Genomic DNA, 24,713 nt, shown 5'->3' on the forward strand with positions numbered 1-24,713 from the left:
ATTATCTATTTAACTTTAACTTTAATCAATATTTAAACTTAAGGTTTAGTAGAGCAGTACTTAACTTATGAGCAATAGTGTCGGCTATAAAGAGCTTTTCAATCCGACATGGCACATGTTTCTTGGCTTTAGAACTAAACAGTCAGCATAAGATAGATTCACATAAGAGATTAGATGCAGCAGAGCTTGCTCCTCTATGTTTGAGGTTTAGCGAATGCTAATTATTAATTTCTTTTTGAAATAGATATTGAAATTTGGTTGGTACATCTTCTTTTATTCTAGGGGGTTATCCTTGAAAAAGCCGCTTGATGGCAAAACATGTTCCATTTCAGACTTAAAAGCCCTCTATAGCTGACACTATTGCTCATAAGCTAAGTATTGCTTTACTAAATCTTAAGTTTAAATATTGATTCTCCGAGGACAAGCAGGCCGCTTGTTCTCACTGATGGGTGACGTCCACGGCAGCCCCTCCAATCGGAATCTTCACTAGCAAAAGCCTTTGCTAGCCCTCGCGCGCCGATGCGCACCGCGCATGCGCGGCCGTCTTCCCGCCCGAAACCGGCTCGTGCCGGCCAGTCTTCTTTTGTCCGCGCTCGGTACGGTCGTGTTTCGCCGTTCGTGCCCCGGAAAGTTGACCTCGCGCGTCGTTTTCGACTCGTTTCTTCTGAGAAAGTGAGAAAGTGTTTCGGGAAGGCCTTTTTCCGTTTTTCCTTTCCCGTATTTCGAGATTTTCGCCCCGGTAAGTTTTCTTTCGTCGTCGGGGTAGGCGTTAGGCCTCGGTCAAAATTTTCTTCTCCCTATTTTTGTGGTGCCAATTTTCGCCATTTCGAGTTTTGATCTCGCCGGCGTGATTTTTCCGCCCATGACATCGAAGCCTTCCAGCGGCTTCAAGAAGTGCACCCAGTGCGCCCGGGTAATCTCGCTCACTGACAGGCACGCGTCGTGTCTTCAGTGTCTGGGGGCTGGGCACCGCCCTCAGGCCTGTAGTCTGTGTTCCCTTTTGCAAAAGCGGACTCAGGTAGCGAGGTTAGCCCAGTGGAACATTTTGTTCTCGGGCTCTTCGTCGGCATCGGCACCGGGGGTATCGAGTGCATCGACGTCTTCAGCGTCCAGACCTTCATCCTCGGCTGCCAGTGCATCGAGTGTATCGAGGCATCGACCCTCTGCATCGGCGCTGAGACATCGGATGACTGTATCGACGTCGGTGGTACCGGGACCTCGTCTGCTGATGTCGTCGGACGGTGGTGCTTTGTCTGGAGTGCAGGTGAGGGCTGTCCATTCCCCTGCTGGTGGCGGTGAGCCTTCGGGTGGGTCTCCCCCTACCCTGAGGGCTCCTGCGGTACAGCCCCCCCGAGACCGACCTTCTTCGGCCTCGGCCCCGAGGAAGAGACGGCTGGATTCTACGTCCTCCTCGTCGGTGCCAGGAAGCTCCGGTGACGTGCTTCGTTCCAAAAAATCGAAGAAGCATCGTCACCGGTCCCCTTCCCGTGTCGGCACCGAGAGCTCTGGGTCGCCGAGGGACTCGGCACCCAGCAGGCATCGGCACCGAGAGGACCGCTCACCCTCTGTCCAAGAGGTGTCGATGCGCTCCACTCTGGACAGCCAGGAACAGCCTCCACGCCCGGAACAGAATCTGACATCGAAGCCTGCATCGACCTCCATGCCTTTTTCTGCAGCCGCTCTGAACGAGAGCCTCCGGGCCGTTCTCCCAGAGATCCTGGGAGAGCTGTTGCGCCCTACCCCTCCGGTACCGGCGGTGCTTGCGCCACTGGTACCGTCGAGTGTGGCGCCGGCTGGTCCATCGCCCGGGGTGAGGTCTCCGGCGTCTGTGCTGCGTGCGGTACCGACTGCGGTTGCCTCCCAGGAAGGCTCCCTGACTACGTCGGCGGAGGGAGCTTCGCTGGTGCGGGCGAGGGAGTCTACCTCTCGACGCCCCCACCGTGCCCGTGGTTCCACGGAGTCGAGCCGGGCACGGTTGCAGACACAGGTTCGTGAACTTGTGTCTGACACCGAGGGTGAGGCCTCGTGGGAAGACGAAGGAGACATCAGATATTTCTCTGACGAGGAGTCTGAGGGTCTTCCTTCTGATCCCACTCCCTCTCCTGAAAGACAGCTTTCTCCTCCCGAGAGTCTGTCTTTCGCTTCCTTTGTCCGGGAGATGTCTACGGCCATCCCCTTCCCGGTGGTTGTGGAGGACGAGCCCAGGGCTGAAATGTTTGAGCTCCTGGACTATCCTTCTCCACCTAAGGAAGCGTCCACAGTACCCATGCATCATGTCCTAAAAAAGACATTGCTGGCGAACTGGACCAAACCTTTAACTAACCCCCACATTCCCAAGAAGATCGAGTCCCAGTACCAGATCCATGGGGACCCAGAGCTGATGCGCACTCAGTTGCCTCACGACTCTGGAGTTGTGGATTTGGCCCTAAAGAAGGCCAAGAGTTCTAGGGAGCATGCTTCGGCACCCCCGGGCAAGGACTCTAGAACCTTGGACTCCTTTGGGAGGAAGGCCTACCATTCTTCTATGCTCGTAGCCAAAATTCAGTCTTACCAGCTCTACATGAGCATACACATGCGGAACAATGTGCGGCAGTTGGCGGGCTTGGTGGATGCGCTCCCCCCTGAGCAAGCCAAGCCATTTCAGGAGGTGGTCAGGCAGCTGAAGGCATGCAGAAAATTCCTGGCCAGAGGGGTGTATGACACCTTTGATGTTGCGTCCAGGGCCGCTGCTCAAGGTGTGGTGATGCGCAGACTCTCATGGCTGCATGCCTCCGACCTGGAGAATAGAATCCAGCAGCGGATTGCGGACTCGCCTTGCTGTGCGGATAACATTTTTGGAGAAAAAGTCGAGCAGGTGGTAGAGCAGCTCCACCAGCGGGACACCGCATTCGACAAGTTCTCCCGCCGGCAGCCTTCAGCCTCTACCTCTACAGGTAGAAGATTTTTTGGGGGAAGGAAGACTGTTCCCTACTCTTCTGGCAAGCGTAGGTACAATCCTCCTTCTCGACAGCCTGCGGCCCAGGCTAAGCCCCAGCGCGCTCGCTCTCGTCAGCAGCTTGCGCCTCAGCAAGGCCCCTCGGCTCCCCAGCAAAAGCAAGGGACGAGCTTTTGACTGGCTCCAGCAGAGCATAGCCGACATCCAAGTGTCAGCGCCGGGTGACCTGCCAGTCGGAGGGAGGTTGAAAGCTTTTCACCAAAGGTGGCCTCTCATAACCTCCGATCAGTGGGTTCTCCAAATAGTCCGGCAAGGATACACCCTCAATTTGGCCTCAAAACCTCCAAATTGTCCACCGGGAGCTCAGTCTTACAGCTTCCAGCACAAGCAGGTACTTGCAGAGGAACTCTCCGCCCTTCTCAGCGCCAATGCGGTTGAGCCCGTGCCATCCGGGCAAGAAGGGCTGGGATTCTATTCCAGGTACTTCCTTGTGGAAAAGAAAACAGGGGGGATGCGTCCCATCCTAGACCTAAGGGCCCTGAACAAACATCTGGTCAAAGAAAAGTTCAGGATGCTTTCCCTGGGCACCCTTCTTCCCATGATTCAGGAAAACGATTGGCTATGCTCTCTGGACTTGAAGGACGCCTACACTCACATCCCGATACTGCCAGCTCACAGACAGTATCTGCGATTTCAGCTGGGCACACGTCACTTCCAGTACTGTGTGCTACCCTTTGGGCTCGCCTCTGCGCCCAGGGTGTTCACGAAGTGCTTGGCTGTAGTAGCAGCGGCACTTCGCAGGCTGGGGGTGCACGTGTTCCCATATCTCGACGATTGGCTGGTGAAGAACACATCCGAGGCAGGAGCCCTGCAGTCCATGCAGATGACTATTCGCCTCCTGGAGCTACTGGGGTTTGTGATAAATTATCCAAAGTCCCATCTTCTCCCAGTGTAGAAACTTGAATTCATAGGAGCTCTGCTGGATTCTCGGACGGCTCGCGCCTATCTCCCAGAGGCGAGAGCCAACAACTTGTTGTCCCTCGTCTCACGGGTGTGAGCATCACAGCAGATCACAGCTCGGCAGATGTTGAGATTGCTGGGCCACATGGCCTCCACAGTCCATGTGACTCCCATGGCCCGCCTTCACATGAGATCTGCTCAATGGACCCTAGCTTCCCAGTGGTTTCAGGCTGCTGGGGATCTAGAAGACATGATCCACCTGTCCACGAGTTTTCTCAAATCCCTGTATTGATGGACGATTTGGTCCAATTTGACTCTGGGACGTCCTTTCCAAATTCCTCAGCCACAAAAAGTGCTGACCACGGATGCGTCTCTCCTGGGATGGGGAGCTCATGTCGATGGGCTTCACACCCAAGGAAGCTGGTCCCTCCAGGAACGCGATCTGCAGATCAATCTTCTGGAGTTGCGAGCGATCTGGAACGCTCTGAAGGCTTTGAGAGATCGGCTGTCCCACCAAATTATCCAAATTCAGACAGACAACCAGGTTGCCATGTACTACGTCAACAAGCAGGGGGGCACCGGATCTCGCCCCCTGTGTCAGGAAGCCGTCAGCATGTGGCTCTGGGCTCGCCGTCACGGCATGGTGCTCCAAGCCACATATCTGGCAGGCGTAAACAACAGTCTGGCCGACAGGTTGAGCAGGATTATGCAACCTCACGAGTGGTCGCTCAATTCCCGTGTAGTGCGACAGATCTTCCAGGTGTGGGGCACCCCCTTGGTAGACCTCTTCGCATGTCGAGCCAACCACAAAGTCCCTCAGTTCTGTTCCAGGCTTCAGGCCCATGGCAGACTGGCATCGGATGCCTTCCTCCTGGATTGGGGGGAGGGTCTACTGTATGCTTATCCTCCCATACCTCTGGTGGGGAAGACTTTGTTGAAACTCAAGCAAGACCGAGGCACCATGATTCTGATTGCTCCTTTTTGGCCGCGTCAGATCTGGTTCCCTCTTCTTCTGGAGTTGTCCTCCGAAGAACCGTGGAGATTGGAGTGTTTTCCGACCCTCATCACGCAGGACGAAGGGGCGCTTCTGCATCCCAACCTCCGGTCCCTGGCTCTCACGGCCTGGATGTTGAGAGCGTAGACTTTCCCTCTTTGGGTCTGTCAGAGGGTGTCTTCCGCATCTTGCTTGCTTCCAGGAAAGATTCCACTAAGAGGAGTTACTTCTTTCTGTGGAGGAGGTTTGCCGTCTGGTGTGACAGCAAGGCCCTAGATCCTCGCTCTTGTCCTACACAGACCCTGCTTGAATACCTTCTGCACTTGTCTGAGTCTGGTCTCAAGACCAACTCTGTAAGGGTTCACCTTAGTGCAATCAGTGCATACCATTACCGTGTGGAAGGTAAGCCGATCTCAGGACAGCCTTTAGTTGTTCGCTTCATGAGAGGTTTGCTTTTGTCAAAGCCCCCTGTCAAGCCTCCTACAGTGTCATGGGATCTCAATGTCGTTCTCACCCAGCTGATGAAACCTCCTTTTGAGCCACTGAATTCCTGCCATCTGAAGTACTTGACCTGGAAGGTCATTTTCTTGGTGGCAGTTACTTCAGCTCGTAGAGTCAGTGAGCTTCAGGCCCTGGTAGCCCAGGCCCCTTACACCAAATTTCATCATAACAGAGTAGTCCTCCGCACTCACCCTAAGTTCTTGCCAAAGGTTGTGTCGGAGTTCCATCTGAACCAGTCAATTGTCTTGCCAACATTCTTTCCCCATCCTCATTCCTGCCCTGCTGAACGTCAGCTGCACACATTGGACTGCAAGAGAGCATTGGCCTTCTATCTGGAGCGGACACAGCCCAACAGACAGTCCGCCCAATTGTTTGTTTCTTTTGATCCCAACAGGAGGGGAGTGGCTGTGGGAAAACGCACCATATCCAATTGGCTAGCAGATTGTATTTCCTTCACTTACGCCCAGGCTGGGCTGGCTCTTGAGGGTCATGTCACGGCTCATAATGTTAGAGCCATGGCAGCGTCGGTAGCCCACTTGAAGTCAGCCACTATTGAAGAGATTTGCAAAGCTGCGACGTGGTCATCTGTCCACACATTCACATCTCATTACTGCCTGCAGCAGGATACCCGACGCGACAGTCGGTTCGGGCAGTCAGTGCTTCAGAATCTGTTCGGGGTTTAGAATCCAACTCCACCCCCCTAGGCCCATGTTTGTTCTGTTCCAGGCTGCACTCTCAGTTAGTTGGTAAATTTTTTAGGTCAATCTCAGTTATGTCCTCGCCGTTGCGAGGCCCAATTGACCATGGTTGTTGTTTTGAGTGAGCCTGGGGGCTAGGGATACCCCATCAGTGAGAACAAGCAGCCTGCTTGTCCTCGGAGAAAGCGAATGCTACATACCTGTAGAAGGTATTCTCCGAGGACAGCAGGCTGATTGTTCTCACAAACCCGCCCGCCTCCCCTTTGGAGTTGTGTCTTCCCTTCTCTTTGTCTTGCTACATATGAGACTGGCCGGCACGAGCCGGTTTCGGGCGGGAAGACGGCCGCGCATGCGCGGTGCGCATCGGCGCGCGAGGGCTAGCAAAGGCTTTTGCTAGTGAAGATTCCGATTGGAGGGGCTGCCGTGGACGTCATCCATCAGTGAGAACAATCAGCCTGCTGTCCTCGGAGAATACCTTCTACAGGTATGTAGCATTCGCTTTAAAGTTAAGTAGATAATAAATGCAAAAACCATGTAGCATTAAATTAGTATGGGCCTGTGACGACATTGGGCACAGTTCTAAGCGACATTTGAACTCACAGATTGCTTAGGTCCCATGCTGAGGTCTATATATAAAAGAATTCATAGGTTTAAACTATCAAGGAAAGCTGTATAACATGAGCAGAATTTTTTTTTGTCAGGATTGATATATGCCTACTGCTTGTTAAATAAGACTTTAGCTCTTTCACTTTGGGAGACAGATGTTAGTTTTTGGCATATGTACATTAAGACATTTTTTATGTTATGTTATGCACGGTTTGTGTGATGTTATGATTATATCGTGTGCTACATGTGGGTCAAAGTAGCACTCTGGGGCCTTTTCACAAAGGTGTGCTGAAAAATGGCCTGCGGTAGTGTAGACACATGTTTTGGGCGCGGCCAGAATCATTTTCAGCGCACCTATAAAAAATGCCTTTTTAAAATTTTTTCCAAAATTGGACGTGCAGCAAAATGAAAATTGCCACACATCCATTTTGGGTCTGAGACCTTACCGCCAGCCATTGACCTAGCGATAAGGTCTCACACGGTAACCGGACGGTAATTGTCTACATGCGTAAAATGTCAATTACTGCCCACATACCAGAAAATAAAAATATTTTCCGGCACGCGTAGTGGACGCACATCAAAAATGAAATTACCGCAAGGGCCATGCGGTAGCCTAGCGATAACTCAAAGTTGACGCGCGTTGGGCACGCATAGGCGCCTACGTGGCTTAGTAAAAGGGTCCCTCTGATTTTTCAATGTCTGTGAGCTTTTTCAGTAGCTTCTTCAAGAGTACACAATTGGACTGCTTTATGTCATTTAGTATCTGAGCATAGTACTGTTTTATCTTTATTTCACTTATTTTCATCGCTCATCACTCATTCTTATATGTGTTTTCTAATAGGCTTTTTGATATTAAACAGTGTGTCTGACACACAGATCACTGACCTTTCTTCAGGTAAATATAAGTTTTAGTTCACTCTTTTGTAAAAGATTAGCATCTTAGTTCACTTTTTTGAAGGTAGTTCCAGTATTATAATTCTTGTATTTGTTTTATTTATTTATTCTGTCATCTTCTCACAAGGTTCACTTCCTTATGTTCAAAAAGTATACATGCTTATTTATTCTTAAGTTGATTAGACCCTTTGTTAGACATTTTCCATTATTGGCGTAATAATACCATTAAGCATATTATGTTTCATTCTATTATGTTGGGTTTATTGGTTATCGTAATGTTCACCAGACGTCTCTTTTCATTTCATTTTATACTTTTATATTATATTTGTCTTAATTGTATGTTGTATTTGTTTTAGTTTTTAATTATGTATTTATTGCTTTCTGATTGTTTGTAGACTCCTGATGCAGGCCCTTGTGGCCGACACACGATTCGTGTTGTCTTTTTGAAGATTAAATAAATTTGGCAGCACCCTTGGTGTGGATAGTCTCCTTTTTTATTTTTGGTCACCTGTTTATTTTTTATGCCTCATAATTAGTTGTCATTAGATAGTCTGTACATTGTGATTTCAGCAATGATTTTTTTTCCTTTCTTATGACAAATCAATAACATGTATTGGAGCAGCAAAAGGACGTCAGTGCATGTGACCCTGCCTATGTATGGTGCTTTCATATGAGTGGTGCTGTGATCCTGGGGGGCAATTCTACACACTCACCTTTGTAGCTCTGTCTCCTCCATAGAGAAATTTGATTCCCTTCTCTGGCATAGCTGTGCACTCTGAAGAATGTTCCTCCACATTCAACGGTATATATGCACGTTTTGCACATGGAGGGAACGTCTTGTCATTGCTGCAGATGATTTTGAACACGAAGACTAGTACCTCTGTTCAGGATTGGCGCAACTCGGTAAGCGTGGTAAGCATGGCAGGGGGGCGCCACAAGCCATGCTTACCACTGCTGGGAGTCTCAATTAGCTCTCGATCCTCACGATCCTCACCTGCCCGTCCTCAGCTTCCCACAACAGCCGTCCTTTCCTTCCTGCTGTCCTGCCTTTAAAATGTTTATTTTACCTCAAGTCGCAGTGGCGGCAGTGAAAGCAGCCAGGCTCGGCTCGCCTCCAGCCTTCGCTTCCTCTGTGTCCCGCCCTCCTCTGACGTAATGTCCTGTTTCCACGAGAGCGGGACATTAAGAGGAAAGGATGGTTGGAGGCGAGCCGAGCCTTGCTGCTTTCACTGCCCCACTTGGAATATTGTATTCAATTTTGGAGGTCTTATCTCACTAAGGGCTTAAAAAGAGTTGAATCGGTTCAGAGAAATGTGATGAAAATGGTATATGATTTGCCTCACAAGATGTATGAGAAGAGACTTGACAAATTGAATATGTATATCCTAGAGGAAAGGAAGGATACGGGTGATATGATACAGACATTTAAATATTTGAAAAGTATTCATATACAAACAAACCTTTTCCAGAGACAGAAAAGCAGTAAAACTAAAGGACATGAATTGAGGTTTCATGGGGGGTTGACTCAGGACTAATGTCAGGAATTACTTTTTCAAGAGAGGATGATAGATGCCTGGAATGCCCACCACGGGAGATGGTGGAGACAAAACCAGTAACAGAATTCAAACATGCAAGGAATAAGCACAAAAGATTCTTTATGGAAATATAATGGAAGTGAAACAAACTTAGTGGTGCATAGACAGCAACTCCAGTAATTGGGAAATAAGGCCAGACTTCTACATTCTGAGCCCCAATTATGGCGAGACAGATCTGGCTGTGTTCTGAAAATGGCAAGCAATCCACTATATAATTCTCACACACAATATGTTTGTGGACCATCAGATATTAGGTAGTAGATAGCCAAAGTCAGCACAAGGCTTTTGTAGTCACACTTTTAAAAAAAGGAGACTATGATAAAATGAGAAGAATGGTGAAAAAACACTTAGAGGAGTGACTGCGAGGGTCAAAAATTTACATCAGGCGTGGATGCTGTTCAAAAACACCATCCTGGAAGCCCAGGCCAAATATATTCCGCGTATTAAAAAAGGAGGACGGAAGACCAAACGACAACCGGCGTGGTTAAAAAGTGAGGTGAAGTAAGCCATTAGAGCTAAAAGAAAATCATTCAGAAAATGGAAGAAGGAACCAACTAAAAATAATAAGAAATGGCATAAGGAATGTCAAGTCAAATGCAAAGCGCTTATATGGAAGGCTAAGAGGGATTTCGAAAAAAAAGATTGCGTTGGAGGCAAAAACACATAGTTAAATTTTTTTTGATATATTAAAAGCAGGAAGCTGGCAAAAGAATTGGTTGGACCGCTAGATGACCGAGGAGTAAAAGGGACGATCAGGGAAGACAAAGCCGTAGCGGAGAGATTAAATTAATTCTTTGCTTCGGTCTTCACCAAGGAAGATTTGGGTGGGATACCGGTGCTGGAAATGGTATTCGAAGCTGACGAGTCAGAGAAACTTAATGAATTCTCTGTAAACCTGGAGGATATAATGGGGCAGTTCTACAAACTGAAGAGTAACAAATCTGGACCGGATGGTATTCATCCCAGAGTACTGATAGAACTGAAAAATGAGCTTGCGGAGCTATTGTTAGTAATATGTAATTTATCCTTAAAATCGAGCGTGGTACCGGAAGATTGGAGGGTGGCCAATGTAACGCCGATTTTTTAAAAAGGTTCCAAAGGAGATCCGGGAAATTATAGACCAGTGAGTCTGTCATATGTTTTTATTAAGATTGCTGTGCTTTACTACTACAAAAATGATTTTTGAAATGAATAAATTTGTACTAAATATATAATGCTATTATTTATGTAAGAACTTTACTTAAAACTGTTTGGGCACTTATAGCTCCAACATAGCACTATATATCGTGATAACTGCATCAAGGAAATCTTTATCACTAAAATAAAAGGATGATGTTAGATAAAACAATTTCCATATTAAACTCACGATCCACTAACTCTGCAACTCACAGTATTTGTGGCGCATCTCAATCTCAACTCTATGCATTCAAACATGGCAGTGGTGTCTGATGTCACTTAAAAGCACTTCAGTGACCAATGAATAAATAGTACATAGCACACATCAGCTCCTCATTAAATCCATTCAAGGTTACTCTTTTAAGCTCAAAGATCCAATGTTGTTCTTTGTAATTCAAGCGGCTTTCAAAATCTCCACCTTCCCACCCCGTTCCAAGGCATCAATAATCCTGCCATTTAATATCTGTAATAGAAGATGATGTGTAAGCCAATGGGCAACTAGTGGAGCTGTTGTACTTTCATTTCTGATATGGGATTTATGCTCAGTGAGTCGTAACTTAATCGTTCTAGTCATTCTTCCAATAGTTACTTTTTGGCTTGGACATAAAATGGCATATATTAAATACGATGAATTACAATCAGTATCAGCTCTTGTATAAAGACGCCTTCCTGAAGAGGGATATTCCCAGTATGATCTTTCAATAGTGAATTTACACCACTGGCAAGCACCACGCTTACAATGTTTACCCACTTCTCTAGTAAGATTTTTACCAGCTCTTTTACTGGGCATGAGCTCCCCAATAGAAGCACTTCTCCTTAGGGCAACTAAGTCTTCTTCAAAAGTGTAGATAATAAATTCAACACAAGCCAATGATGATAAATGATATTTGAAATAGATGAAGAAAAGATAGAGTAAAGGAGTGCACAAGTAAGTGCATCTTCTTGAGCTCTCCTTTGATATTGCAATAGAAGGTCTCTCTGAGCGAATGTTGCCCAAAGGTATGCCTTTTTAATACTGGTATTCGGATATCCTCTTTTATTTTTGTTACATTTGTACCCCGCGCTTTCCCACTCATGGCAGGCTCAATGTAGCTTACATGGGGCAATGGAGGGTTAAGTGACTTGCCCAGAGTCACAAGGAGCTGCCTGTGCCTCAAGTGGTAATTGAACTCAGTTCCTCAGGACCAAAGTCCACCACCCTAACCACTAGGCCACTCCTCCACAGTCTTTGTTTTAATATAGATTCTTGATGTTTATATGTAAATATCATTTTAAGAATGAGTTTTGAATCCTGGCTTAGGATTTGTTTCAACTTCCAGATATGATCCTTTTGAGGCATGGATAGCAGTATACAAATTTGTAAGGAAGATACAATTGAAGGAATATTTCTCTTTCCAAGATGTGAGCTTGGAAGTCTTGATTGTGTCTCCAAGATCACAATGGTGTCCTCACGGATCTATGCACCCAGTGATTCTTACCTTTTTGAAATTGATTATGCATGACCTCACTAGATTGGAAGAAGAGAATTTGAATAAGAAAAGGTGTTCCTTTAATATGTCTATCAAGAACATATGGCTTTTTGAAACAACTCCAATCCCTGCCAGATGTACATATATCTGGAGCTTATAAAAGAGAGGCGATCATTGTATAAAATCAGAACCTATATTTCAAAGAGGCCTATAGACAGTTTATTTATTTATTAGGATTTATTTACCACCTTTTTGAAGGAATTTACTCAAGGCAGTGTACAGTAAGAATAGATCAAACATGAGCAATAGGCAATTACAGCAGTAAAAATATTCAAATAAGAATAAAAAGTATGACTTAGAGGGGCATAATCGAACGCGAACGCCCATCTCCATGGGCGTCTATCTTCGAGAACGGGTAAGTGAAGGGGTGGGACAAACCGTATTTTTGAAAAAAATGGGCGTCCATCTTTTTTCTGATAATACATTTTTTGCCAGCCAAATGCATCGGATTTGAGCTGGGCAGTTTCGTTTTTCAGCGATAATGGAAACCGAAAGCGCCCAGCTCAAAGACGACCAAATCCAAGGCATTGGTGCGTGGGAGGGGCCAGGATTCGTAGTGCACTGGTCCCCCTCACATGCCAAGACACCAACCAGGCACCCTAGAGGGCACTTGTAATAATTTAAAATAAAAAGTTAAGTACCTCTGAAGTCCATAGCTCCCTTCCTTTGGGTGCTGAGCCCCCCCAAATCCCTCCCAAAACCCACTTCCCACAACTCTACACCATTACCATAGCCCTTATGGCTAAAGGGGGGCACCTAGATGTGGGTACAGTGGGTTTTGGGGGCGGTTTGGAGCGCTCCCATTTACCACCACAAGTGTAACAGGTAGGGGGGGATGGGCCTGGGTCCACCTGGGTGAAGTCCACTGCACCCACTAACAACTGCTCCAGGGACCTGCATACTGCTGTGATGGAGCTGGGTATGACATTTGAGGCTGGCATACAGGTTGGAAAGAAAAAGTTGTTAAAGTTGTTTTTTTTTTGTGGGAGGGGGTTAGTGACCACTGGGGGAGTCGGGGGTGGTCATCCCCAATTCCATCTGGTCATTTAGGGCACTTTTTTGGGACTTGTTCGTGAAAAAAAGGGTCCAAAAAAAGTGACCCAAATTTGCGCTAAAAACGCCTTTCTTTTTTCGATTATCGGCCGAGGACGCCCATCTCTCCTCGGCCGATAAACACGCCCCAGTCCCACCTTCACCACGCCTCCGACTCGCTCCCGTCAACTTTGGCCGTTTCCGCAACAGATTGCAGTTGAAGACGCCCAAAATCGGCTTTCGATTATACCGATTTGGACGCCCACGGGAGAAAGACGCCCATCTCCTAATTTGGGTCGAAATATGGGCATCTTTCTCTTTCGAAAATAAACTGGATAGTATGCTACTTACAATGTCAACACAATACGTAATAGAACATTATAATTAATAGCGAACGGTAAAACAAAGATGAAACATATAGATAGGTAAGAGAATAAGAAGGATTAATTTAAAGAAAGTTGCACATGAGGTTAGAGATGGTTTAATATTGTCGCAGCTAGGGTAGGAGTGGATAAACATGTCCTGCTGCAGTATGTGCAGCCCGTGTCACTCCTTGTGTGTGTAAGTAAGACTAACAAGTTAGTTACTTTTTCCATTAAAGGCCTGGTTGAAGAGCCAAGCTTTCACCTGCTTCCTGAAGTAGAGATAGTCTTGTGTTAAGCGGAGCCTCACAGGGAGTGCATTCCAGAGTGTGGGGGCTACTCCGGAGGAGGCTCGCTTGCGGGTATCACATCATGTAATGTCTTTTGGAGAGGGTGTGGTTAGTGATAGTCCTTGAGAGGATCTTAGTGTCCTTGAAGGTGTGCAGAGGATCTCATCCTATTCTTCAGGTACTTAGAGCCATTTCCTTTCAGGGCCTTGAAGATCAGACATTGCTTGCAACCTTCTATGAGTCTTGCTGCTGCATTCTGAATCAACTGAAGCTGGTGCAAGCACTTTGTAGTCAGACCATTGTATAGTGCATTGCAGTAATCCAGTCTTTATGTTATCATGGCATGCACAACTGGGATAAGATTTACCTTCTCGATGTAAGGAGAGAGGCAGCATAGCTGTCACAAATAGTAGAAGCAGCTCTTGAAGATTGCTTGGATTTGGGGAATCAGAGTAAATGTTGACTCTAACTGTATTCCAAGGTTCCTGACTTGTGATTTGAGGGGAAGTTTGTACTTTCCAATAGGGATTTTGATGTCAGGTATGTATCCATTTGTGTTAGGGACCCAGAGAAGCTGTTATGATTCTGCCGGTCTGGCTGAGGGGGAGGGGGGACGTCTCTTCTGATTGGCTGCCAGGGGTTGTGCTGACGTCAGGGGATAGTACTTTAGCCTGCAGCTGAAGAGTTTCTCTGCTTTTGCGTTACTTACTTGGTGGTAACAGGAAAGCCTGATAGTTTTCTCTCAGAACATGCTCTAGGTTCTGACAGGGATCTGTGTTGTATTCTTTTCCTTCCCTCTGGGTTAGCTGCTGCTGTGTGTGTGTGCGTAGCTCTGTAATCAGGGTCAGCTGCTCGTTTGTTTAGTGGGGGCTGGGCATTGCTCAGCCTCCAGGGCTCTGGGCTGAGTGAGAGCGTTCTCCTTTGTTTGTTTGTTTTAAGGATTTCTCTTCCCAGTGTCCCGGCCTGCTGGCTCAGTGAGTTTAACCCTTTGTGTACTGTGTGTATTGTATTCCTGCCTCTGCCAGTGTGTTTGTTGGATGGGCCCGCTCCCTCTCGGGAGGGGAAGCGTTCTCTCTGATTGTTTGTTGATTTATGGCACTCTCTCTCTCTCTGCTGGCTCTACAAGCTTAACCCTTTGTGTTCTGTGTGCCTCTCCTCATCTCCTGCCAACCAGGGGAATAGAGCAAAGGTTTCAAGATTGATCAGAGAACGGGATAACATAGTAACATAGTAGATGATAGCAGAAAAAGACCTGCACGGTCCATCCAGTCTGCCCAACAAGATAATTTCACGTGTGCAACTTTTTGTGTATACCTTACCTTGATTTGTATCTGCCATTGTCAGGGGATGGCACTGTCATTGGAGCAGGTTGGTTCCATGGCATTTCTTTGAATCCAAAAGATGTTCTCTCCAAGTATTTTGGCAGTCTGGGTCCTGCTGCTTCTATTCTGTCTTCTTCAGGTTTGAAAGAGCAGAAATGGTGTTGCTGCTTCTGTGACCTGGCTCCCTGTTTTCATATAGCTTCACTTTATAAGCTGTTTTACATTGTGTCTGCAGTTGCATTGATTCTGAGATTTAAGCAGCAGCAGCAGCACCACCAACTTTCATTCTCTTTCATTGCAGGCACATACATTTCAGTGGATGAATGGTAGGTAGATTTGTGTCATGTAACTCTAGAGACAGCACAGTGGTCACACAGGAACTCCACTGTCTCCTCCAGCTCAATCATTGAGGAATCAACCACCAGTACATTCTAGAACCCAGCTGCAGAAAATAGCATCAAAATCTAACTGGTCTGATTAAAAAAAGTCATAAATAGCTATTGTACCTTACCATTCTGAAATTTACTTGCAGTATTAATATTGTCCTTTTTTTCGATAATTTTGGTTAGTTGTCTGCATTACCTTTTCATAATTTTTACACTTTAGTATGTCTATCCCAATATTTTTTTTTCTTTACACAAAAACTATTGATGCCTGAATTTATGGATTATTTGTTGACCATTTGGTAAATTTGGTGTTTGTGTTGAAGGCAATGGGAGAATAATTTTACTATTAAATAGCCTTGTGATTTCTTACTGATATCATGACTTCTTACACACTTTGGGGGCTATTTTGAGGCATCTTCATATGTAAATTGCATACACATGTAATTAGCAATTTCAGAAAGCCATTATTTACATATATAAATCCATACCAATGGAGCATGGTATTTATTGGGTGAGACAGAAGTCTACATTTTTATTCCTCATTTTCAAAGGAAATATATGTTTATGGGAAAAAAATGTCCCCGTTGAGTTTTACATCATTTGAAAGGCAAGCACAAATTTTTAAAATGTGCTTATTTCAGCCAGGACTTTAAACAAGCGATTAAAGGGCCCTTTTACAAAACTGCGTTAAAAAGTGGTCTGCACTATTTTTAGCGTGTGGGTTTCACATGTGCTGAGACCACCTTTAGCATGGCTGTAGGATGACCACAATTTCTTTTCTTCCATTAATGGCCATGTGCTAATTTCCCAAATAGCATATGGCCATTGCCATGTGAACTGTTATTGCCAACTCTTTTGTAGGTGGTAACGGCTCACTCGTTAGCCCCACACTAATCAGCAGCATGCAGTGATTTGCCTGCACTAACCAATTAGCACAGAGCACACCTACTTTGTGCCCCCAAACATACCTTCTATGTTATAAACATTTTATATTTTTTAGCATGGCATGGTCATTTATTTATTTACAAGCCGTAAAGCCCGTTACAACAGGCAACATTTCTGTTGTGCGTAATGTAATGAAATAGCCAAATGGGCAATACAGTGGTGGAAATAAGTATTTGATCCCTTGCTGATTTTGTAAGTTTGCCCACTGACAAAGACATGAGCAGCCCATAATTGAAGGGTAGGTTATTGGTAACAGTGAGAGATAGCACATCACAAATTAAATCCGGAAAATCACATTGTGGAAAGTATATGAATTTATTTGCATTCTGCAGAGGGAAATAAGTATTTGATCCCCCACCAACCAGTAAGAGATCTGGCCCCTACAGACCAGGTAGATGCTCCAAATCAACTCGTTACCTGCATGACAGACAGCTGTCGGCAATGGTCACCTGTATGAAAGACACCTGTCCACAGACTCAGTGAATCAGTCAGACTCTAACCTCTACAAAATGGCCAAGAGCAAGGAGCTGTCTAAGGATGTCAGGGACAAGATCATACACCTGCACAAGGCTGGAATGGGCTACAAAACCATCAGTAAGACGCTGGGCGAGAAGGAGACAACTGTTGGTGCCATAGTAAGAAAATGGAAGAAGTACAAAATGACTGTCAATCGACAAAGATCTGGGGCTCCACGCAAAATCTCACCTCGTGGGGTATCCTTGATCATGAGGAAGGTTAGAAATCAGCCTACAACTACAAGGGGGGAACTTGTCAATGATCTCAAGGCAGCTGGGACCACTGTCACCACGAAAACCATTGGTAACACATTACGACATAACGGATTGCAATCCTGCAGTGCCCGCAAGGTCCCCCTGCTCCGGAAGGCACATGTGACGGCCCGTCTGAAGTTTGCCAGTGAACACCTGGATGATGCCGAGAGTGATTGGGAGAAGGTGCTGTGGTCAGATGAGACAAAAATTGAGCTCTTTGGCATGAACTCAACTCGCCGTGTTTGGAGGAAGAGAAATGCTGCCTATGACCCAAAGAACACCGTCCCCACTGTCAAGCATGGAGGTGGAAATGTTATGTTTTGGGGGTGTTTCTCTGCTAAGGGCACAGGACTACTTCACCGCATCAATGGGAGAATGGATGGGGCCATGTACCGTACAGTTCTGAGTGACAACCTCCTTCCCTCCGCCAGGGCCTTAAAAATGGGTCGTGGCTGGGTCTTCCAGCACGACAATGACCCAAAACATACAGCCAAGGCAACAAAGGAGTGGCTCAGGAAGAAGCACATTAGGGTCATGGAGTGGCCTAGCCAGTCACCAGACCTTAATCCCATTGAAAACTTATGGAGGGAGCTGAAGCTGCGAGTTGCCAAGCGACAGCCCAGAACTCTTAATGATTTAGAGATGATCTGCAAAGAGGAGTGGACCAAAATTCCTCCTGACATGTGTGCAAACCTCATCATCAACTACAGAAGACATCTGACCGCTGTGCTTGCCAACAAGGGTTTTGCCACCAAGTATTAGGTCTTGTTTGCCAGAGGGATTAAATACTTATTTCCCTCTGCAGAATGCAAATAAATTCATATACTTTCCACAATGTGATTTTCCGGATTTAATTTGTGATGTGCTATCTCTCACTGTTACCAATAACCTACCCTTCAATTATGGGCTGCTCGTGTCTTTGTCAGTGGGCAAACTTACAAAATCAGCAAGGGATCAAATACTTATTTCCACCACTGTATATTTTATTTCTGAAATGTAGAGAGAGTGAGAGTGTGTATGTGTGTGTGTGTGCGAGTGCGAGTGAGTGAGTGAGTGTGTGAGAGAGAGACAGAGAACCTGTGTGTGAGAGTGAGTGTGTGAGAGAGAGAGAGAGACAGAGAACGTGTGTGTGTGTGTGCATGTGTGAGTGAGTGTGTGAGAGAGACAGAGAAAGTGTGTGTGTGTGCATCTGTGAAAGGGAGAGAGTGTGAGAGTGAGTTAAGAGAGAGAGAGATTAAGAGTGTGTATATGTGTGTGTGTGTGTGTGTGTGTGTGTGTGTGTGCGTGTGTGAAAGAGAGAGAGACAGAGAAAGTGTGTGTGTGCGTCTGTGTGAAAGAGAGAGTGTGTGAGAGTGAGTTGAGAGAGAGAGAGACAGAGTGAGAGTGTGTATATGTGTATGAGAGAGAGACATAGAAAGTGTGTGTGTGTGCGTCTGTGTGCAAGAGAGAGTGTGAGTGAGTTGAGAGAGAGACAGAGTGTGTATATGTGTGACTGTGTGAGAGAGACAGAGAAAGTGTGTGTGTGTGCATCTGTGTGAAAGAGAGAGTGTGAGAGTGAGTTCAAAGAGAGACAGAGAGTGTGTGCCCCCCCGTAGCCACCCAGCGATTCTCCTCTCTCCCCTGCCCCCATCTCCAGCCACCCCGTGAGTCTCCTCTCTCCCCTGCCCCCCCTCTCCAGCCACCCAGCGATTCTCCTCGCTCCCCTGCCTCCCCTCCAGGCACCCAGCGATTCTCCTCTGTCCGCTGCCCCCCCTCCAGGCACCCACTGATTCTCTGTCGCTCCTTTGAAAGCCCTGCCTGTCTATAGCCTTCCCTTCGAGTTCGTTCCCTCTGAGTCCCGCCTTCTGACGTCATTTCCTCTTTCCGCGAGGGCAGGACTCTGAGGGAACGACCTGGAAGGGAAGGCTACAGATGGGCAGGGCTTTCAAATGAGCGACGACTCGGTAGGTGCCTGGAGGGGGGGGCATGGGAGAGAGGAGAATCGCTGGGTGGCAATGACGGACTGGGCAGGCGGGTTGGGCATTTGTTACAGACCGCCGTTGATCCGCTGGTCCTGCCTCTACGTGAAGCTGTTGCTGCCTCTAACAACGTCGGGACTCGGGATAGATCTGTGACGTGCCGCACATGCGCGGCATGTCGGTCACTCTTCATTTATATAGTAGGATTTATTTTTTTATTTACTATTTTATTTATTAGGATTTATTTATCACTTTTTTGAAGGAATTCACTACAATACAGTAAGAATAGATCAAACATGAGCAATAGACAATTACAAACAAAAAAGCAGCACCACAGGCCTTTAAACATGGAACACAGTTCTTTAATGAATGAGCCTTGACAAAAAGACCCGACACGGGCCGTGTTTCGGTGACTAGCACCTGTGTCAGGGGTCACAGTGATGATGTAGAAAACTTGGGGAATAACTGGAGAATATTCCTCTACAATATATTATTCCTTACCCCACGTCTCATATAGTGAAAGCTACAAAGCAACAAGGCACTTTCACTTTCTGTATTCTGTTTGGATACAGAAAGTGAAAGTGCCTTGTTGCTTTGTAGCTTTTACTATATGAGACGTGGGGTAAGGAATAATATATTGTAGAGGAATATTCTCCAGTTATTCCCCGAGTTTTCCATGTCATCACTGTGACCCCTGACGCAGGTGCTAGTCACTGAAACACGGCCCGTGTCGGGTCTTTTTGTCAAGGTTCATTCATTAAAGAACTGTGTTCCATTTTTAAAGGCCCGTGGTGCTGTTTTTTTTGTTTGGACTTTAGTTTGTACTTCGTTCTATCTCTTTTGTTATATCCAATAGACAATTACAACAGTAAAAATATTCAGAAACTACAAAGTATGGCATGGTATACTGTTTACAATGTCAATACAATACGTAATAGAACATTGTAATTGATAGTGAAGGGTAAAACAAAGATGTAACATATAGATAGGTAAGAAAGTAGGAAGAGCTAGGAAGTAAGGTGATTGATTTAAAGAAAGTTGCACATGAGGTCAGAGAAATGGTTAAATATTATCTCAGCTAGGGTAGGAGTGGATAAACATGTCCTGCTGCAATATAAGCAGCCTAAGTCACTCCTTGTGTGTGTAAGTGAGACTAACTAGTTTTAGTTACTTCTTCCATTAAAGGCCTGGTTGAAGAGCCAAGCTTTCATCTGCTTCCTGAAGTAGAGATAGTCTTGGGTTAAGTGCAGCCTTTCAGGGAGTGCATTCCAGAGTGTGGGGGCTACTCTGGAGAAGGCTCACTTGCGGGTATCACATCGTGTAATGTCTTTTGGAGAGGGTGTAGTTAGTGAAAGTCCTTGGGAGGACCTTAGTGTCCTTGGCAGTGTGTGGAGGATCATCCTATTTTTCAGGTATTTTTCACTGTTGTGGAACACCTTAGCGTGCAGTAAGCATGCGTTGGTGCTTACCGCCGCTTAGTAAAAAGGCCCCTAAGGGAGTTATTCTCTTTAATCCCCCATTGTTTATTTCCACTTCCAAAATAAAGAAATATAAAAATTGTGGCCTCACTACTTAGTTGGTAGCACTTACACATCTAAGGGGACTTTTTACTAAGGTGCAGTAATGGATTTAGCTCGTGCTAAATGCTAAGAAGCTCATAGGCATAAAATGGATTTCTTGGCACCCACTTAAGTAGAGGAGTGTGGTAGCCGTGTTAGTCCACTCTTAAGGTTATCAATAGAAATCAAACAAAATAAAACATGGAAAAGAAAATAAGATGATACCTTTTTTATTGGACATAACTTAAATCCATTGGTGCACCTTAGCAAAAATACCCCTAAGGGCCCTGTTTGCTAAGCTGCACTAAGGGCTCACTAGTGTTTTTAGCACATGCTAAATGCCACCCATATATTCCTATGGGTGTCTCTAGCATTTACCGCACACTAAAACCACTAATGTGCCTTAGTAAACTGGGCCCTAAATTTGTAATATGGGATAGCTACATCTGGAAGCTGCAAAATTGCTGCCTTCTTGTGGAAATGCCAAGTTCATGCCACAGATGTTTTTCAACATATATATTTGTAAAATAGCTGCACCTGCCTGCAAATTGTACATGCATTCCTGCACATCCTTATACATATTTTGCAAAATGATCTACTTTCACAAGAGCCATTGTAAAATTCCGCAGGGATTGAATATGTTCCAACCGGGATGTCTCAGTTCTGATCCTGATGTTCTACTTAAAATGGGCCTTTTTGTATTTTTCTATTAAATGAACAGTGTGTTTTTATATAATTGCCTCCTTTGCTGTTCCTGTTTTCCTTTTTAGATATTCTATACTGCATAAGTTATTTGGGGTATCATTTCTACTAGGGTTCTTTTCTTTTTTCTTTAGAGAAAACTTTCTTTGGAGCAGTTACGGTAAAACTTAGTAGCCATTCTTGTTATGAGTGTAAAATACTGATTTGGAGTAAAAAAATAAAAAAAAAACCTTTCTCTTTTGTTACAGAATTTTCACCAAGAAGTCAACCAGGTAACACTTTCTGAAAGTGTGTCAAGTTTGGACAGTCTAGAAGATGAAGGGAAAATACAAACTGATACAACACACAGTGAAAATGTATCCCAGGGAACATCAGAGAACTCTACAGCTTGCAATTCAGACAAACCAAAACCAACAAATAATGCTTTCTCTTATATGGCCAGCCTAGCTGATTTGACGTTTCCTAAAACACAACATGTAAATAACTGGCTTGAAAATTTAGACCATCAAAATGCACATGCTGTGGGTGGTTCTCAAAAAACACAACTCACAATCAAAATTCCAACTCCAACTACTGACGATCTTTTAAACAACCAGTATCCTGTCCTGGCTGAGCAATCAAGGAGAGATATTAAGGTTTCTGATATGTATCCTTGGGTAAATACACAGTGTATATCTCAAGACAAATGGGAAGAAAAAAACTTAGCAAAAAACCATGAATGTAAATCTCCAACATCTACTTGTGAAGTAGTTAACAGTGAAGGTGTTTTTGCCTCTTATAGTCCTACATTTAAGCCTAGCAGGGCCTGGAGCACACCTGACCCTACCCCAAGAGAAACAGCTCAGATCTACTTAAAAGAAGATAACACAGATGCCATGCAGAACTTCAGAACCACTTCAAACCAATCCATGGCAACTTCTATCATATGTTTGCCCAATCAGTTCAGTAATTCCACTGGTACTCACTACAGCGTAATATCAAATAGTCCTGTACAAAAAAGTAAACAGCTAAGAGAGGTAACTGTTGTACCAGCTTCTGATCATCTAAGTAATTTGACAGAGATAAATGATGATTGTCACTCTCTCAAAATTGATCAATTTAATGATGTTATAAATCAGGGATCGACTTTATTTCATGTCATACAGAAACATTCCAACACCAATAACATGGACAGGAAAGACAAAGTGGAAAATGTGGTTGGGCTACCATCTTCTTTTCATGTAGAATCTAATCCTAACTTGTCTGCACAGCACGTACAATTGCAAATTAGAAATACAGAGAGAGGGGGGACAAAGTTGCTGAAAGGTATTTTGAAGAAAGACTCTAAATATACAAATGGCTACTCTGGATCATTTATTATAAGCAGAGGTATGAAAATTGGGACTCGGAATGCAGTTTCTATTAGAGACAGTGTGGAACTGGCAAAAGGAAAGGAAAAACGTCCAGAAACGCCAAAGGCCAATAAGAAACTAAGGTGGCTAGATGAAGTTGAAAAAATTGTAATAGAAGAAAGAAGTTCAAAAAAGAGCACAAATAATGTAATAGAGTCACAGTCACCTCATTTTCAAACCAAAAGCAATGCTTCTTGCATTAACCTCAGAAATATGAACTCACGAGTCACAAATTCTGCCTATAATGAAAATCAGGGATATGCCCTATTAGCTACAAAAGCAGTGACCATAGGAGGATCTGAAACTGCTGGCATCCCTTTAAATTCTTTTATTTCTACAGGTTACCATTTTACTAAACAAGCTTGGATGACATCTAAAGGGGAGGAAACAAATTCTTCTGGATATATTGGTGATTCTGCCCTACAGAAAAATTGCCCAGCAAAAAGTAAGACAAAGTTTATCAGGAGACCAAGATCTGCCAAACTCCATTCAACTTTAGCTTACAAGAACAGAAAGGGTACAGTGATCCGACCACAGTCTGCAACTGAAGCTGGCAATCCTGTCAAAACTCAGGGTAAATTTATTTTACCTCATCCTCCACCAAAACCTATTTTAGACATCAAGACTGTTCCAAATGTAACAGACACCATTCATCAGCAATTGATTCCTCCAAAACCTGAAAGCAATAGTACAAACAGCCATGTTGATACACAAGATACTTTAACAGATCAGATTTTAAACAAAGATACTGTAGAAAAGAATCCTTCATTGCAGAATGGAGCACATAGTACAGTCTCGGTCACTGGAATGCTATCCCCACCTTTTTACAATGCACCTTCACATGAAGCTGTGAAAAAGACAGTCTTTTCTATTAACAGTACCCCAATAATTGCCCCACAAGATAGCTCAACACCTTATACCAAAAGGAGCCCTATATATGGAGAAAATGGATTACGTTTGGATAGAACACCAACTGACGAAGAAATTTCTCTTTTGTGGAATGGAGTGCGTAATGCTTTGGCTCATAAGGATCATGCTGCTGGTATGGTTCTATATTCTCCAATTATTAAGGAAAAAATAGAATGTGATCACCATGTGTAAAGGCACTGAGAAGTAGAGCCCACTATTAATCAGTCAAATTTGATATAATATTGTCTGAAGACAAGCTGGTTCACCAAATCAGACAAGTGAGTTCTGTGACCAATCTTGGTGCCAAATGGACCAAATTGTCCAGAGCTCTCTAGAAGGCAAAACCCTTTTATGATGTTTACATTATAGTTCCTTTGCTGCTACAGTCCCATTGCATCCTTTAGTTTGGTTTTCTCCAGCAAGACCATTGAATGCATTTTTGTTTCATTGGCCCTGCAGAGACTGAAAACCTATTTGTTGCTTCCATTTTTTTGTGTGTGTAAAAAAAATTTTGTCAGTCCATTAACCCAGCTTTTCATCTGCCAGGCCAATTAAGGGGTCCTTTTACTAAGGCACGCTAACGGATTTAGCGCACGCTAACGATTAGCATGCGCTAAATGATATGACACCCATTATATTCCCATGGGCATCTTATCATTTAGCGTGCACTAAAGCTGTTAGTGCGCCTTAGAAAAAGGACCACTAAACGTTTGCATCTTTGGTCCATCTTTGAGAAGAGAAAATTTTCATTGATTTTGTTTTGTGAGTTCTCCTCACAGTAGTGGAGAAGTAGACTCTCAGCTCCAAAATACTGACCCAAGTACAAAGATATCCATCCCTAACTGTCATCTACAATTAATGTTTGAGACAGGGTCATAGAATTACTGGCTATGATATTTGTCAAAAGATATCAGAAAAATGTGGGCCTAGATGATCAGGCTTCTTGCCTCCCTGCCAGAGGACAAATATCAAGCTTACTGAATCTGCAGAGGCTTGACATAAGGACCACAGATCCACATTGACCATTAATTTTGAGCTAGGTCCTGAACCTCTTTAACTGTTCAGACAGAAAACAGGTCCAAGAATTAAGAGAAAACTCATTCTTTTTCCTTGAGCCAAAAGAGTTTAGCACACAAGTGTGGAGCTGAAGAGACAGCATCAAATGAAAGTAGCAAAGCATTGATATGGCTCTTCAACAC

At 44.9% G+C, this 24,713-nt stretch overlaps 1 protein-coding gene across 6 annotated transcripts in view; it reads left to right on the plus strand.

The window, feature by feature from the left end:
* Positions 1-24,713, plus strand: part of CEP126 (centrosomal protein 126) — a 252,066-nt gene that overhangs the window by 81,099 nt on the left and 146,254 nt on the right. For all 6 annotated transcript variants that reach the window (XM_030200229.1, XM_030200234.1, XM_030200233.1 and 3 more), the window contains exon 6: positions 21,463-23,647. In XM_030200229.1, the coding sequence (XP_030056089.1) occupies positions 21,463-23,647 (2,185 nt within the window). The remainder of the gene's footprint in view (positions 1-21,462; positions 23,648-24,713) is intronic.

The sequence above is a fragment of the Microcaecilia unicolor genome, chromosome 4 (genome assembly GCF_901765095.1).
Source record: "Microcaecilia unicolor chromosome 4, aMicUni1.1, whole genome shotgun sequence".
Lineage (NCBI taxonomy): Eukaryota > Metazoa > Chordata > Amphibia > Gymnophiona > Siphonopidae > Microcaecilia > Microcaecilia unicolor.